General features: G+C 41.4%; 1 protein-coding gene across 1 annotated transcript in view; it reads left to right on the forward strand.

Annotated features, from left to right (window-relative positions):
- The first annotated feature begins 711 nt into the window (after nucleotides 1-711).
- Nucleotides 712-17,250, forward strand: part of pex14 (peroxisomal biogenesis factor 14) — a 51,657-nt gene continuing 35,118 nt past the window's right edge. The window contains exons 1-2 of the mRNA XM_019888056.1: nucleotides 712-830; nucleotides 2,752-2,802. Coding sequence (XP_019743615.1) covers nucleotides 795-830; nucleotides 2,752-2,802 — 87 coding nt within the window. The 5' untranslated portion in view covers nucleotides 712-794. The remainder of the gene's footprint in view (nucleotides 831-2,751; nucleotides 2,803-17,250) is intronic.

The following is a 17,250-nucleotide window of genomic DNA, read 5'->3' on the forward strand; positions in this document are numbered from 1 at the left end:
TGGCGCTGACGAGCATTTTAGGAATGGAAAGACAGGAGGGAGGTATCTTCTTGACTCGTTTTGCGTTCACCTCATGCAAGTTTCGACACGTTAGAAATGTTGCTAGACGAAAAGCCAGCTCTTGATCATGTGAGATAAGTTCCACTGGCCACGATAGCAATGGGTGAGACGACTGCTTTGTAACACCTTAATACACGACTCATTGCCTTTCTGTTTTAAATCGAAAAGATAAATGCCGATCACAGCCTCGTTCATATTAGGTAGTTTAAAAATTAGATTCGATTTTACCCTAACCCTTGGAATTAGTGCACAGGCACTACACCATTGATTTTAATCAAGCTAAGCCCCAACAACGTAGTGTTCAAAATATGTATCATCTCACCTTTTACCTTAAGTTCCTCGAGCGATGGAACAACCACGCCATATGACTTCTGGCGTGTAAAGTTGCACACCTTACACGGCTTTCGATCCGCCATTATACGCAGAAACGCCCAACAATTATGATTAATAGGACAGCAGAAGACAGCTCTCAGTAGTTGGCAGTTTAGAATACGGGACCGGCGTGACGCTAAGGACTCTGGGATCTGTAGTTTTTTTGCGTACGTTTATCACGGAACACTTTTTTAAAAATTACATGTTTTGTTTCACATACAGAAAATATACTATTTTGTTTGTTTGTTTTTTAATCTGGTCACTTAATATTTAATGCAAATATTCCGTTTTGGTCAGCGAGTGCCCTTTGAGCTCAGGCAGAAGCAATCAAACATCGAGCAGCCTTCGATGCTAACAGGAAGATGGCATCCACGGACCAGTCAGATTCACCAACAAAGGTCAACAGCTATCAAATAATGTCACTTGCCTGTTGATATCCATATGCACGAGTATACACCCCTGCGGCGTGCACATTGTTCTTTAAATGGCAATTACTTTGGTTTAATCTGTCTATTTTCATGCTGTGATTGTTAGCATAACAGCTAGTTAGCAATATTTTGAAAGCGTTTTAAAAGTTGCTCCACAAAGGTAACTAAAATACTGTCCACCCTAAATGTTAGTGCAAACTCTTAAATATCCTCACACCCTTGTCGCGTGTTATTTACACACCGGAGCAAACACGTGAACCGTGTTGATGTGCAGGTAACAAGTTGACATGGTCATAACGGCAAGGTTCGCGAACTTTGTGGTTGTTTAATAACTTCCATGCCCTGTTGACTAAAACAAAGCAAGAAAGGCAGTTGTAAACTTTGAAACACTTTTCATTTTGTGGCACAGTAAAATGTTAGTGGTGCAGATATTCGAATCATACCGAGATTTATAAAGTTTACATTTTCATTGTAACACGGACTAGGCTAGCAAAGGTGTCCTTATTAGCCTTCAATCTTGAATTCGAATACTGTATTAAAATAAATTCGCAGCTGTGACACTTGTTCTTTCCCCCGTGAATAATAAACACGCTTTCTACATACATCGATATAGCTTATACTCATTTAATAAAGGCATAACTTTACATTGTTACTGCTTGAAACTGTCGTATACATAGCCAGAGAAAGCGGGTGAATTGGAAAGTGTATTTCGAGATCCTGTATTTCGAGATACGTTAAACATTTACAAGCTAAAGCCAAAATTCACTTCCTACGTGTGCTTGAAATTATTTCAAATGCTTGACAGTGTTCGACTTTCAAGGTGGGTAGTTGCTTGAATATTGAATGAGGTGCTTCAAATTATAATGTATTTCTCCATAAGGAGATGCCCTAGTCACCATGGTGGATTAATGGTGGTGGTGGTCATAATAATAATAATAATAATACATTTTATTTATAAGGCACTGCTCATTTAGGCAAAATTTGAAATTGCTACAAAAAACACAAAAAAAATCTGAAAGTCAAGAAAGCACATCTGCCAACTGCCTCATAATCAATATGTTTTGTTCAAAACTTGGCTACTGTTTGGAGGATGTAAGTTTGCTTTGGGCGTGTATGTGTAGATTTTCTTCTTTTGGCAGACCGATGTTAGCTTAATTGAAGACTGAATTGTCCATGAATGTGTGAATGGTTGTTTGTCTATGCTCTGCAGTTGACAAGACCCCCCTGCTCCCCTAGACTAGTGTGTACTGCAGCGGTGCCCAAACTGCCTGGGGTCATTTGCGGCTCGTCATCCATTTTTCAGTGGTTCACAACGTGACCAAAAAATAAATTATATTCAAAATTATATTTGACATAGTCTGCAAGGTTAGTTTAAAAAAAAAGATGAAGATGGGCACAGTGACAAGGGAGGGTGTCAGACAAATATAATTAAAATAAATAAACAATACGATTATTTAATTGCCCACCTGTACTGTTATTGCAATTACCAAATCTTTTGGTGAAATTTTGAAGACATTTGATGAAGACTATGATTTTGATCCTTTACCCATTTGTCCAAATGTGATAATTTACCATTGCTGTATGCCATATGTATCTTGTTGAAATTTGCTCTTGATTGTGCTTAATTTTAATTATGGACATTCTGTCAGAGTTTGTCGAACATGCACATGGTCAATACAGTAGGTAGGAAAATAATATACTGTTAACAAATATGGTGTAACTGTTAAGGCCAGGTAAGTATCTGCGATTAATACTAAAAGTACTAAAGCTTTCATCATATACACTACGTACAGGCTTTGGTTTCAGGGCCAACGTGACTATTCAGGTAACCATTCACTACATCGGTCATCCACCAGGTGGCACTCTAATACTGCTTCTTGTTGACACTCAGGCTGGCCTTCCTCCTCGAAACGATGCACCAGCTCCCCCCAGAGAAGCACTGGTAAGGAGTCAACTTTTCAGTAATTAAAAACAACTTCACTGATAAGGCAACGAGGACTAGAATCTGTAGCAGAAATTCACTCTGCTGTCTCTCTTGAATGCGAGCACGTATTAGTAGGAGCATATTAGATATTTATTTTAATCTCCTGTAATCAGGAAAACACGTTGCGATGAATACATTTTAATAAATGATGGGAAGTTATACTGTTAATTATGCGGCATGTCGTGATTCTCAATCATGTATCTTAAAATCTCTAGTGTGTGTAACATTTTAAATAGTAAACAGGTGATTCACAGGGCTGCGACTTTTTAAATGAAGCTTGGCAAGAGTGAAAATTATCCACCTTTTGAGTAACAATGGGATTTTCATGATATAATATATTTTTTGCATGTTTTTAGTAGCGATCTTCAGGGGTTAACTGCCAGGCTGTCCTGTGATGTTCTTAAATCACATATTTCCTAATCTTTGGATGGTAAAAAAAATACTGCATAGTGGTGCATATTGTCATTAATACCAATTATGTATTTTATGTATTTTTTTTCACAATTTTAAACAGTTCCCAGGTGTCTAAATAAAAGGATAAAGAATTGCATTACATTTAGCATCTATTTGTAACCTTCTCGATGAAATTACTCCGTTTTGGCGGGGGGCTTCTGTCACATACAAATGAGCCAATATTCACCCAGTGTATGGCTTTCACTACAATGATGACCAGGCGTGAAGCCAAGTAAGTGCAACTACACAAGTGCCAACGTGTGCTCAAAAGGCCCATAGTCTTACACCAGCCCCCAAAATGGCAAAGCAAGAGAATTATTTGTATTCATGTTCAGATCCATACATGTGGTGCATGCAGCGGGCAAGATAAGACTCACCCCCAGTTGACCACTTTCGCCAAACATCGGATGAGTATTTGTCATCAGAATCTTACACAGTCTTAACACTATTAGCTAATGGTAATTTGTGTCAAAAATGCCGCCCTGCTTACCTTTTATCTGTGACTGTGACATAATAGTACTCATGCGTAGCCCAAAGGCTTTCGCTTGAAAAAATTGATCAATTTCAAAGAAAGGATTGGAGGAACAATGTTTGCATATCCATGCAATACATGAAATTACAACAACAGTTGTGCTCATGAGTTTCCATACCCCATAGGGCAGGGGTGGGCGTCTCTGGTCCTCAAAGGCCATTATCCTGCATGTTTTAGATGTTCCCCTCATCCAACACACCTGATTCAATTATATAAAAAAAACAAAAAAAACAAAACAAAACAAAAAAACGAACAGCACTGAATATGCTGTGACAAGATGACCGTTACGCCTGCTGCTGCGGTGTGTTGATCGACACAGTCTGAAATGCTGATGTCGCTGACACCAGATCTTATGCTCTGAGATCGATTCCCAAATGTAAATGTTGATACTTTTGATACTTCAGTTATTTGAGATACTGTATTTGCAGAACCATATCAGAAAGGAAAAAAAGCAATATTGATTAGCAGACAGACACAAGGAGCAGAACGGCACAATCTTTGTGCAGCAAAACAAGGTGAAAACATTTGTAACCAACAGTATAGGCAGGTAGCATCACACTCTTTTTGTTGCGGCCAAAATTTGTGGTGTCCCACCATAAATAAATGTATATTTGGGAAACACTGCAGATGAAATGCTTTAATTCGTGGATTTGCCAATAAAGGTTTGACCGCCGATCATGAAATTAGCACAGAATGGTAAATATCGTCTGATCCGATACAGCCGATCAGATCGGGGCAAAGCCTAATTTGTACACAAGCAATTAAAAGGTCTGTTTTTCATATATCCCCATTAAAGGGGAAGTCAACAACTAAATTTGACAATAATATATTCTATGTCCCTCCACTAATCTAAACACTGCACTCTGATAATGTGATATTGTGTTGGCAAAATGGCCGCCTCCTGATGGACAAAATCGGGTGGATTTTGCTCCTCATCTCATATTTCAAAAACACAGTCATAATAAGAATGCTGTGCTTGGACTCCTGGGACTGCGTAGGACTTCCCTTTTTATGTTTTTCATAAAACCTTTATCATTTATTTGTGTTTCCTTTTTCTGCAATCCACCGTCTTCGTAGCGCCTCCTCCTCCTTTCAGTGAAATGCATTTTACGTATTTCCAGTGTTTTTCATATTTATCAATCTGAATTTTGCACCGGCAAAATACTGTATTGCTAAAAAGTCAATCTCCTGTCAATCATGTTGCATCCCCACAACTGAGCAATTGAAACATTGACTCATTTAATGCAAGTGGTGAATTCAAGTTTGGCAACATTTTAAGTCGTGTCGGCTGTTTTTCAACGGCAGCGTGTCAAGTGTTACACAGAAGCAAGTTCCCATGTGATGACCATGATCAAAAATTGGAATTGCTGTTGCCAAGCAGTGGAGGGAACACATCACATCAGAGTGTACTGGACATTAAATGTCCTTGTGCGGGTGCAGCATAGTATCCAGGTTCGGAATGTGGGCTATTGTTTCACCAACATATCTCAATGTCAGTCACCATCATTCACATCCCCCCTTCCCTCCCCCCACCCCCGCATCATGCCTTCATGCCAAGCCTAATTTAATCCTGGGGTTATTGATTGTGGGAGCATTCTCTCAGGCTTTCTTTCAATTTACTTCAATTTCATCTTCCCACTGCGCTTCAAGTCGGCCTTCTCAAAAAGGGAAGAAATTCTTGTTAAGCAGGGTTCTGATTCGAGACTGCTTGACAAGCAGCAACAATGTGCGCGCGCGCGCACACACACACACACACACACACACACACACACACACACACACACACACAGACACACACAGCACTGCCCTCACTTGCAGTCCCTTTTCTCCTTTCTCTTTTTGATGAGCTGTTCTTTCCCAGTTAAGTGGATTATTACAGTAGGGATAATTCTTGTCACATGGCATTATTTGGATGAGGTGAATAATTGAAATTTGTGTCTGAAAGGATTTTATCTGGTTGAGAGGAAAGAGAGTGCTGGCAGGGTTGGGAGGCCATTGAGCGAGTGAGCAAGAGAGTGAGACAGAGGGCAATCGGAGGGAGGGCGTGTGCACACATTTGTATCTCATTTATGTGCACACGTGCGTACCAGTTCAGTTAAGAGGTTCCGACCCACCTCGACCAAATCGGCAGGCCCCGGTATACTGCACAATGTGGGCTTTCCTTTGTGGTAATGGGGGTCCAGTTGAGTGTGAGCATTGTCACAGCCTCTGCCACTACTTAGGCCAGAGGGGCCAGTCTGAACCTGTTTTGAGAGAGCGATAGGGTGGGAGAGACTGGGACAACCATGATTGACTGGTGTACCAGTCGCTGCCAGCCGCTCTTGTTGCCTCCGGCACTGTTCTTTGCCCACTACTCGCCCCCCCCCTCCTCCCCACCCATGAACCATGTTGTGGGTGGTGGGGGGGGGCCCTCTCTAGCTTCTTCCTGGTGTCTCCCATGCCTCTGTTCTGTCTTTGTGCTTGTGTGTTTTGTTTAGTCTCTTTCCTTCTCTGCCGTTAAAAGTGTCTTCAATGTTGTTTTCTTTAATTTAAGTCTTTATACTTCTATACAGGCCAATAAATACCAAAATCAAAATGAAATATGTGCCAAATGGCCAGTGATATAGTGAGTACAATTTTGGGAGAAACCGAATTTGCAAAGAGTGAAATATGACGATATCGCTTTTGTCATTATTTGCACTTTTATTTAGATTGTACTTTCATGTGTAAACTGTGTGTGTGTGTTTTTTTTTTTTTTTAAAGAGTGGGACAAAGAATTGTAGAAACATCCCTGCTCTCGCTGTAACTTCAAAAGCTCCTCTTCCCCAGGATATTTAGCAACGATGATGAAAAATTTAGTGAGCGTTAAATAAGCTGCTTTGAAGTGATCTGCTGCAGCTCAGCAGTCTCCAAATTTCTGTCGCCCTTCCGCAGCCGCCGTCATACTACAGAGGTTGTGTGTTAAGCACAGGAGGTTGCGGGGCGGGGGCACCTGGCTGGTTGGCAGAGGATGTGTGCTCCAGCAGTAATCAGTACTGCCACAACCATGAAGGCACTACTGCTGCTACTGTCTCCTTTTGACTCTGTCTGAAGCCTTTATTCATCACAATAGTTTACGGCCCCCTCCAGCCTTGCAGGCAGGCAGATGTTCTTCAGTTCTTACCCCTGCAAACAGATTTTTCTATTTTTTCTTTCTTTCTGTTTTTTCTTTTTTTTTTTTTAAGTGTTGACAGAGTCCTTTTCACCACAGCACCATCTGCTGGATCTGATAGTGCCCTGCCCCACAAAATGCAATGCAATATTACCACTGCCTCTGAGCATGTTAGAAACACACCTCTAATTAGGGCCACAAGAAAAAAAAAAAAAAAAAAAAAAAAAAACTTTGCGGGAGAGTCTAGTTTTTGGGGAAATTATGATTATGATTCGCTGAAATGAATTGCATTATTGAGGGCCTAAACATGCACGAAAACTCACCAAACTTCACATACACAAAGGGGATTGTTGAAAAATGTTATAGTATAATGTCATTCACAGATACGAAAAAAAAAGAGTCTATCGCACACTGCCCAGATGTTTAATGGAGTCCTATCCCATATGTTTGACCCAGGCCTACAAAAATTGGGAGGCACGTGTAGCACTCCCAAGACGTACAAAAAAAGTTGCCCTATACTAAAATGTACAGGAAGTGAGCTATGTATGAGTATTTAAATGTACAATTTTGGCCCAGTTTTGCACATTTACAAGGGTCATGCTTTCATTTCGTCTGAGTGACTTCAAACTGGGTCTGTACTGTACCACCTCAAGACCTGAGATTTCAAAGAGGATACAATCTCACATTTTGAACTTACTATATGCTCAGGCCGGGACTACATTTCATAATTTTTCTTTGCCACGAAAGGAGAAATGCTTAATAATTCCCCTGTAAATGCTGCCAAAAATCCCTTATTTAACATCTACGTTAATTGTGATGCAAAGAAAAAAAAAAACCATGCTATTTTTTTAGGGTCTACATTTGGGAAAAATTCATACAGCTTTGCACACGCATCAGACCTGGGAAAAACATTTTATTCTTCCACAGGATTTTTGTGCAATGTCTTAAAAATGTCTTGGGTGTGTCTGATATCCATTTTTTAACAGAGAAACCCTCTTTGTATGCTTCACCTAAATTTTCAAAAATTGGTTGGCATATGTAACAGCCCAAGACTAACAAAAAGTCTTTGGAACCACTACCCTAAACCGAACAGGGAGTGTGCCCTTTTACATTTACTTTGGAATTTGGCCTCATTTTGGGCCTTTTATAACACTCATATTTTAACAAACTCCTCATACAGAGTTTATCCGATCCTCTTCAAACTTTGGATGGTTCATCTCAAGATTTTTAACCGTTGTTATTTTTCATCTGTGCCAGCACCCCATTGTGTCCGTTCTCCAATGTGTCAGCACCCCAACGTGGCCAGGGTAGCGAGAGCCTCTTTATAGTTACCCGTAGCCGTCGTAATTTTCTGATTTGTCGAAAGAATGTTTGCAAAAAAAAAATACAAAATACCATTGAACTTGTCATCTGTGATCATTCATATTTCACATTCATCACTTTTTAATATTCATTCTTTCAAATTTTAGGGCTTGCAAGTTGCAGCACTCTCCAAATTAATTATTTGGGAGTCACTGATGATTCTGCGATGTTAACTCAATTCTGTCAGGAAACTAGGCTACCATTTAGTTAGTCAAGGGAACCTTCAGAGATCTTTCCTTTTTCCTCTTTGCTCATTACTTTAATTGTAATTGTAATCCTTTATTGGAGTTGCCTGCCGTAAAGGAGAGTTATGGTCCGAGCGGGGGCAAGAGGCTCAGAGATATTTCATGATTATTGAGGAAGATGGTCACTAGGTGGCAGGCACTAGTTTGGCCTCGGTGTAATTACTGGGTGTGGAAGTGAGAAAGTGAGAAACTGCATGATTTCCGACACACGAGTAAAAATAAATGGCGCTACCCGTGACCTCACATTGAGTAGATTGTGACATATTACTAAAGACATCTGGATGAGTGCCGGATAAAACCCCCTCCGTCTGTCTTTGAAAAGTCGAAGAGTTGTTTTTGCAGCACAACAGTCTTGGTGCATCGTGCGCTGCTTGGTTCAGTGGTTAATGATACAGGAAGGGCCCTCCATTTTATTGTTGCTGTGTTGCACTAACCCCTCCCCGCCCGGCCCCACACAACCCCGCTGCCATCATCCTTCGAGGACTCTGAATGAATTCTCACTGTCATGTCCAAGGACGAGTGGCACAGGGTCAGCTAATTGCTTTTATGATTATGATTTCACGTCAGATTTATCGTGCATGCTCCGAGCACATCTTGCTGCCGACATCGCTGCCTCGAATGAGGGGAAAATGAGTTTATAGCTTCTGGGTGGGATGTTTTGTTTAAGCGCAGGTCACACTTTTGGACTCATTAGGGTTGAATGCGAGAGGTGAATCACACATGGGTTTTTTTTTTTTAAGTCTTTCTTTTTCATGTCAGACAATGCACTTATACACCATCGAAAGAGGAATTTTTTTCGACGGGACATGAGCTACGTTTGAAAGCAGCGAGGGAGGAATGACACAGACAAGAATTTTTTTTTCTTCTAAGAACGTATTTTTATAAGACATAAATCTCTTCTTTGTCTCTGTTTGCAGATGAAATCATTTTGCTTATTCCCCTAATAGTGTGCCAAAATTACCAGTTGACTGCTTTTTGATGTTGGCAACTCCTTTTCTCTCGGTTCCACCCACATCATTCAAAATGATGAGACCAGATGATTGCAGCCCAGTTCATGAATTTGATCTATTTTGTGGTTTCTGCTTGTGCAGATCTGGACTTGGATCTGCTTTGCCAACACAGCCTTTTATCTTGCCTTTTTTAATGAGAGAATTGAGGATCCTTTAATTCGCTGAAAAGTTCACCGTACTGAAGCTGTTGTCACTTTGTGTCAATGCACATTTTGTGCGGATTGTGTCATCTTCCGCGGCTCTTTGGTTTTAGCAATTATTTTTGACCCAGCTCTGACCTTGCTGGCTGGGCCGCATTGTGACGAGTTACAGATGTATCTCGGGGAAATGTTTTTGTCAAAGCTAGTTTTACAGCAAATTATGTTTGGCAACCATGTGTTAAGTCTGTGATTAAGCCAAATTCAATTCAGTTTAATGTTTGCTTCGGAATGCGTTTGTCGTGTTTTGTCTCAGCAAGATTAGGAACGTAAACAAGTCGGGTAACAATGCTGTAATTTCTCATTCTCACACAATTTAGTGAACTGTCATGCTGCGTTTATTTGAGAAATGATAGAAGCATGAGACGGGTTTAATTGCACCCGTAGTCATTTTGCGCCAGTACTGTGGGGGGAAAGTGGCCTCACCAAGCCCAGCTCCTTCCCTTCTTCTGCTTTGTAATTACTTCCGCTTGATTTATCATCTTTTCTTTGTGTTTACGGTCGCAAACGGCTCGAGTGAGCGACTTGGTCGGAGAGTGCCTCGTATCCTTGCAGCGAGGTTGGAAATCTCCTGATGAATCGGAGACGTCTCCGCTGTCAAGACCGCTCACATCGCTCTCAGCCTCCAATGTCACTTTCAAGGCATAATTACACAAGTTGTGTTGATTAGTATGAGAAGCAATTACGCCCGCTTTCCGCCGCAAAATGAGAACGTGATGGCGGTTGATTGACAGCGAGCATCCTCACTTTAATAGGTAAATGACTCTTGTAATTCAAGTACTGAGTCCTTTTTCATTTGTCAACGCATTTCCTACTTTTTTCGCCATGTCTTCTGAATTTGAGTTCCCATCCCGGACATAATTCTCCCTTCCTCCATCTTTCTGTCATCAGTTACCAGTAACTTCTCCTATGTTTAAGTGGCGCGTGTTCAAGGCGGACACTCTCCGAAAACAATGGGGCTTTTTCTTTTTTTCCATATTCAATAATGCCAGTGTTCCAGTTTGGCTTGTGTTGTTATGGGCAGTTGCCACATCGAGTTGAAAGTCGTCCGAAGAGTACATTACGTGGTTGGTAAACTTGGAATTTGTTCGTGACCGAGCAGCGAGTGGCTATCACACGCTAGGCCTGTCATAAATACTGCAACTTGTGATTGGCAGCCGCAAGATTCCGCCAACCGCTCACCATAGCCTTCGTTCATGTCATCGCATCTGCCTCCGCATCCAAAACAAGCGTCGCGATGCAGGCAAGTCTGTTGGCTGGCTAGCCTGGCTGAAACAGCAGCCACTCCTCGAAAAGTCACGTATCGTTACATCCAAGGCGCCGAACAAACTACAATTTTGACATGTCTCTGCCTCCCAAAAGGAGGAAGAGCATATCATTGACTGGAAGAAAGGACCGCTCAGCCATGAATCGCTTACCAAGCTCTCATCAAATGCAGTCCTGAGACACTGGACTAATTGCCTTGGTGCGACAGGACCCTTTTCACTGAGGTTTTGTCGGGATGGTGTAGCCGTGGAGAATAACCAACTTTGAATGAAAAATGAATGAAGTCTATAGAGAGAAATTAGAATGCACAGGCACACACGACAAATGCAAAAAAAAAAAAAAAAAAAAAACGGAATTTAATTGAAATGTCATTATATACATTGGATAAGAGGAGGGCTCTCTCAAGTGAAACATACTGTATTTCAATATATCTTTTTTTTTTTTTTTTTTTTTTTTAATAATACCTGCAATGTCGTTTGTTTGTTTGCACAATGGACTGTTGAGTTTGGATTTTAACTTTTGAGCCATGCACAAATGTAGTGTGTCATAGTCCAAGTCTAACTTCCACTACAATGTTTTATATTTATCAGGTTAGTGTCAAGACATTGCACTGAATAAATAAATTTTTAAAAAGAGAGAAAATGAGAGAATAAAAGTATTACACTGTTCTTCTGGTGGCCAATGTTTGTTTCGGCTGAGATGCAAATATAAAACAAAAAAAAAAAAGAAAGAAGAAACAATTTTCCTGACAAAATATCCACATTGTTTCTGAGCGGGGATTACAGGAATTGGCTTGTGTGGAAAACAGAGAAAAAGACAAGAATGCCATGTGATTTACGCAGTCTGTTCAAATGTGTTTTTGGCTCTCCTGCTTTTGAAATCAAAGGATAATTATTTGTAATTGATGCTCTGGGTAGCATTTTTTCCCCCTTCATTTCATCTGCCTTCACAAAAAGTTATTATCTGCTCTAATTCGTAGGCGAGCACCCCGCACGGTGCCTGATATTTTCCCTAAATGCTGGCTTTCCCTCAGTGCATTTTGTAAACCACACTTCTTAAAAGGCTGCCCAAGTCGAACGATGTAATTCAGCCCTTTTGGGCTGAAATTTTTAATTAAAGAATCATAGTTCGAGCTAAGAGTTATAGATGAGCTGTGTACTAAATAAAATCAAGTATTTGCCGTACATATGTGTAAGCTTTTACGCTGTGTAATTTAGATATCTGAATGGAGTGAGCGTTTAAATCATGTTGACGTTTGATTGGCCCAGTCTCGACTATCGTATTTCTTTCTTTGTTAACCGAAGTTGGGCTAATCAAGTAATTCCTCGTTTGCCCTGGTGTAGCCCCCTATAGAGTCACACATGCATAAATAATAATAAAATAATTTGCCGTTGCACTCCATTCCCAGCGGTAATTTATATAGATTGAACGCGGACTGCGCTGTGGGGAAAAGCGCGAGTTGATAAAATGCTCGTTTGTCACCTCCAATAAATGTTACATTGTAAATTATAAAGTTATGCTTCGGACGTCAATGTACTTGATACTGGTTGGTTGAATGGAAACAACCAAGTCCAATACGTAATGGGGCTGGGGGAGGCGTAAAAGGGATTTGAATTGGTGCTTTTCACTGTTTTTCAATCAAGAATCAACAAAATTCCTTGACGTGCAATCACCTACTTGTGTGAAAGCACGTGAAACGTATTGTTCCAGCGAAGCCGAAGTGTACACTAATAATCTACAATATTGATAATGTCATAGCTAATAGTTCCAGTTTAATGTAACATGACAACAAGAATATATCGCGCATCTCACTTTTATGGGACCTACAGTGTAGTGACATTTATTAGGGGTTTTGGAAGTTATTTTTTTCTTTTTTCATTAATTTGTGAAGTTAATTGCCTCCTCCCAACAAGGTTTTTTTTTTTTTAACTGAGAGTGTGGTAGTAGTGCTAAGGGCTATTAATTAAATGTGTCATTTTTTCCTGGTTTTGATTAAAAATTATGAAAGCAAAACACTAATGGGATTTCATCGTTTCTCAGTGTATGGCGTCCCGAGATTGTGACTTTATCTGGCGAATCTAAAAGAGCGATAGTGAGCGCTAAAAAATTAGGGTAAAAAAAAAAAAAGAAGCGAAACTCATAATTATCTTAAAATAAATCATCTTAAAACTAAAGAGCACATCACTATAACGCTCTAATTAGCCTCACTTCAAAAGTGTTTTCATAAAATATTGAGTACAGTTAAAAATGCTCCTATCGCTGTAAAATTCTCCGTTGCGTATCGTGAGGTTCAATTGTCTTTTCCGCATGAATGAAATGTTTTATCCACCTACCCACAGTTTGGAAAGTTGAGGCATTTTTAAAGACAAGCCCCTACTACGTTCTTTTGCTTTGTGTGTCGTTCCGTTTTCACAAGCGAAGTGGCACACGAGTGGAGATCCGGAGTGAAACAGCATGGCGCACTGCGAAAGCAATCATCCCCGCTGGGTCGCCACACAATTATTCACCGTCTCGGCTTCCCCAACACTGCTCGATTGTCAAGACTGTCAACGTCTTGTTAATGCAGTGATTAACATGAACGTGGAATTTGTTTTCTACTGCAGCTCTCCTGGCACCGGTATTTTGCTTTCTCCTTGATTAGAATCATAGATGACTGCGTGCATTGTAGCCACCATGAACTTCGAGAGCAAATCCACATTGTATTTATTGCACTGGCTCTGCAATAAATACAACCTGGATTCTTTTTTATGGGTGGTCCTGGCAGTCTGCAATCTGATGGAAAGAGTGAAGTGCACTTTGGTCGTCCCCAAATCCCAAACATGACTTGGTGACACGGCGCTGTTGGGATGTCTCCTCGTTTGAGTTGTCCTCGTTCATGTCATCCGCCGGAAAGTATTTTTTTTCTCTATAGAAAGTGGTTTTAAGTGTCACGGCGTTGGGGGAAAAAGGCAAGCGACTCAGATGCAGGTACAGGGCATCGACGTTTCTTTTTGTGTTTAGGTATTGTCAACTTTGTTCGAAATACTCATCTGGAGTATGTTGGCTGCACTGACAGTAAAGGGGGCGAACAATATCGCGTGCCCCATGTCAAATGTCAAATATTCAGTATCATAATAATAACGGGCAACAAAGTAACTACGCAAAAATATTTTCTTCAAGGCGTAAAAAATGCGGTACAAAGACGTTAACGATGAAATAATCATTGCAGCTTACCATATTCCATCATAATTCTACGGAGCCAGTGCCGTTTCTGGCACGGCCACCACAACATGGCTCATGGGGGCCCAAAAAGGCTTAAGGTAGGACCCTGGTGCCATAAAAGATGGATTCTTTTCTTTTCTACTTCACCTCTTTTCTTCCAGTAATCACTTTTTGAAAAAAAATATTTTATTCAAATCCGCTGCACAACTTAAAACGTGGCTCTGAATTTCTGCCAAAAGGTCTGTCGTGCTAAGATGTGTCCCGTCTAAACAAAATGCCATGCTTGTGACTGGGTGCCATTTTACTCCAGTGAGATCATCAGTGCGGAGCCTGACCGATGTAGATAGGTTTGAAATGAAGACTGATTATTCAATGTGACGAGCTGTCGTGTTGGTGCACTCCAGCGGGGGCTTAAATAGACGAAAGATAACTTGGAATTCTGTGAGCCTGATGATTGTTACTTTCCTATGCTGTCAGCACCACGCCTCTTGACTGCTTACCCTTCTCCCGTCGGTCAGATCGTCACAAATAGCTGGAGGCCTCCCCGGTAAAGGAGTTTACCAACATTTTTCTTGAGTCTGTACTCTTTGTCTTCCGCCGCATCTTGTGACAGTTTCATTCTGACTTATCTGCCGCTGCGGATATGCCATTGTTTTGGCAAGTGTGTCTAAATGTTTCTGACATGTCTATGTCAAAGACAGGCCACAAGGGTACCGCCGTCCTTTCCTCGTCCCTTGGAAACACTTGTACCACCCCTCACCAGTAGATGGTGATGTTAATCCTCTCTGAATCCACTCTGGCCTCGGCGTGCATCCCCGACACTACCCTCACCCTCTCCATGTATCCTCAGAGAGGAAAGGGAGCTCGAGCCCATGTGTGGAGGGTCACGCCACCAATTCCTGCCCCTGCCCCCCGCAGCCCCTCCCCTTTTGAAGACCATGAAATTGGTGATCCAGGACACACAATTAGCACGCTCGGCCTATTGACTGGCGAGGGGGTTGACGTGTGATTATAATGTCACGGGAATGTCACAATCTGTCTGGTTGTCTTTGTTAGCACTGTGTTGCCAGGTTGGCACGGTGTACCCAAGAAGAAATAATAATTTGATCAATAAAAGGACACTCCTCTCGACTGTCACTAGCCTCTCCATTGTAGTTTTATTAGTCAATTTGGCAGGTGACAGGATGCCGCACGCAAGCCAACTTCTGCGTTGGTGTGTTCAGAGGACAGGCTTGTCACAGTAAGTTGCCTGTGACGAAGGCCTTGGTCCTCCCGACACCGTAACATAATTTCTGTGGTGTGTCTGCTGGACACAAGCTTCACAATGTTTGCTTGCTGGTGCCGCTTGCGTTTCGCCTCAATCAGCTAATTGAATGTGAAAGCCCGCCGGGCCTTGATGATGTGAAGGACAACACACAGTGCTGCGTCGGTCTCAAGGAAAAGCCTTTGTGGGTTATCTGGCTTCGTTACCACTACATTTTCAAGTAATCGGACCTGATCGAATACAACCGCTTAAAAACAGCGGCACGGTTGGCGACTGGTTAGTACGCCGGCCTCACAGTGCGGAGGCTCAGGGTTCGATTCCGGCTCCGGCCTTCCTGTGTCGAATTTGCATGTTCTCGCCGTGCCTTTGTGGGTTTTCTCCGGGTAGTTTGGTTTCCTCCCACATTCTAAAAACATGCGTGGCAGTTTAATGGAACACTCTAAATGGCCCCCAAGGTGTGAGGGTGAGCATGAATGGTTGCCCGTCTATGTGTGCACTGCAATTGGCTGGCAACCAGTTCAGGGTGTTCCCCCGCCTACTGCCCGAAGACAGCTGGGATAGGCTCGCACGCTCGCAACCCTGGTGAGGAGAAGCAGATGAGAAAATAGATGGACGGATGCCTCAAAACACAAGTTTGTTTTTGTGGGTAAAAACACTTCAAAAATGTCCCAGTGTGGAATTTTGCAAAGTTTGCCTCATGTCACGCATGTGTGCACGCACCATAATGTTTAAAACATTTAGTGTCTTCAGTTTTGTTCGTGCATTCTGACTTTGAAGTTATTCTTCTGTCGTGCATACTGTATGTGTTTAAGCTGTATTTCGGGTACATTCCACTGATCTAAAGTTGCATTGGTATGTCTATTCCCTTTGCTGATGAGCACACTCTGTTTGTCAAGAAAAAGGAAAGCTTCATATTACAGGAAAGAGGCACTGCATTAAAGAACAAAAGAGATCGATGGCAGTACATTAAATTTCATGCGAATGGAAAAAAAAATCAACTAATTAAAATGGATTACTCCTGCTTTGTAAATGTGTTTCAGAATTAAATTATTGTATGAAAACATTTTGACCAATTGAGGAGCTGAGGAAGTATCCATTACTGGATTGCAGCTGAGAAGAGGCCGGAATGTTTTGTGGTGGCTAAGTAGTTTGTTGTGCTCCGCTGCGACTCCCCTCCTACACCCCTGACTGCTGAAGTGCCATGGGTTAATATCTGATGACCCTCATATCTCATTCAGAGCGGCACCCATGTCACGGTTGGGGCCTTTTATCTGAATTAAAAGGGGTTTGTGTATTTTTGCCCAAATCTTCTGAAGGTCTCCTTCTTTACCCATCAAGCCTATGTGATCATGTCTTGAGCTCAACTTTGGCATGTCTCACTGGATTACTTTAGCAAGGGCATAGCCAACACAGTGTGACGGTATTGCATTTGCACACTGGGAAATGGTAGGCCCTGGTTTAACAAAACAGTTTAAATAAAAACATACAAATTGGGCCACTTGGCCCTTCAGTACAACAGTAGGCTTTATTGTGAGCAAAAACCTGAACAATTAAAAAAAAAGTCAGGCTTTTGTGTTAACACATTAAGTGATGATGCTCAAATCATGTTGGGTTTTTTTCATTTCTGGTTGTGAAAATGTATCTTAGATCAATATGATGATTTTATTGCTAATTAGAAATGAGATCGGAACGCTTGAATGTGTAAAATAATGTTCAGGTAGCCTCAGTACAAAATTAATTTGACTG

Source organism: Hippocampus comes, unplaced genomic scaffold (genome assembly GCF_001891065.2).
Source record: "Hippocampus comes isolate QL1 unplaced genomic scaffold, H_comes_QL1_v1.1 scaffold14, whole genome shotgun sequence".
In the NCBI taxonomy this organism is placed as follows: Eukaryota; Metazoa; Chordata; class Actinopteri; order Syngnathiformes; family Syngnathidae; genus Hippocampus; species Hippocampus comes.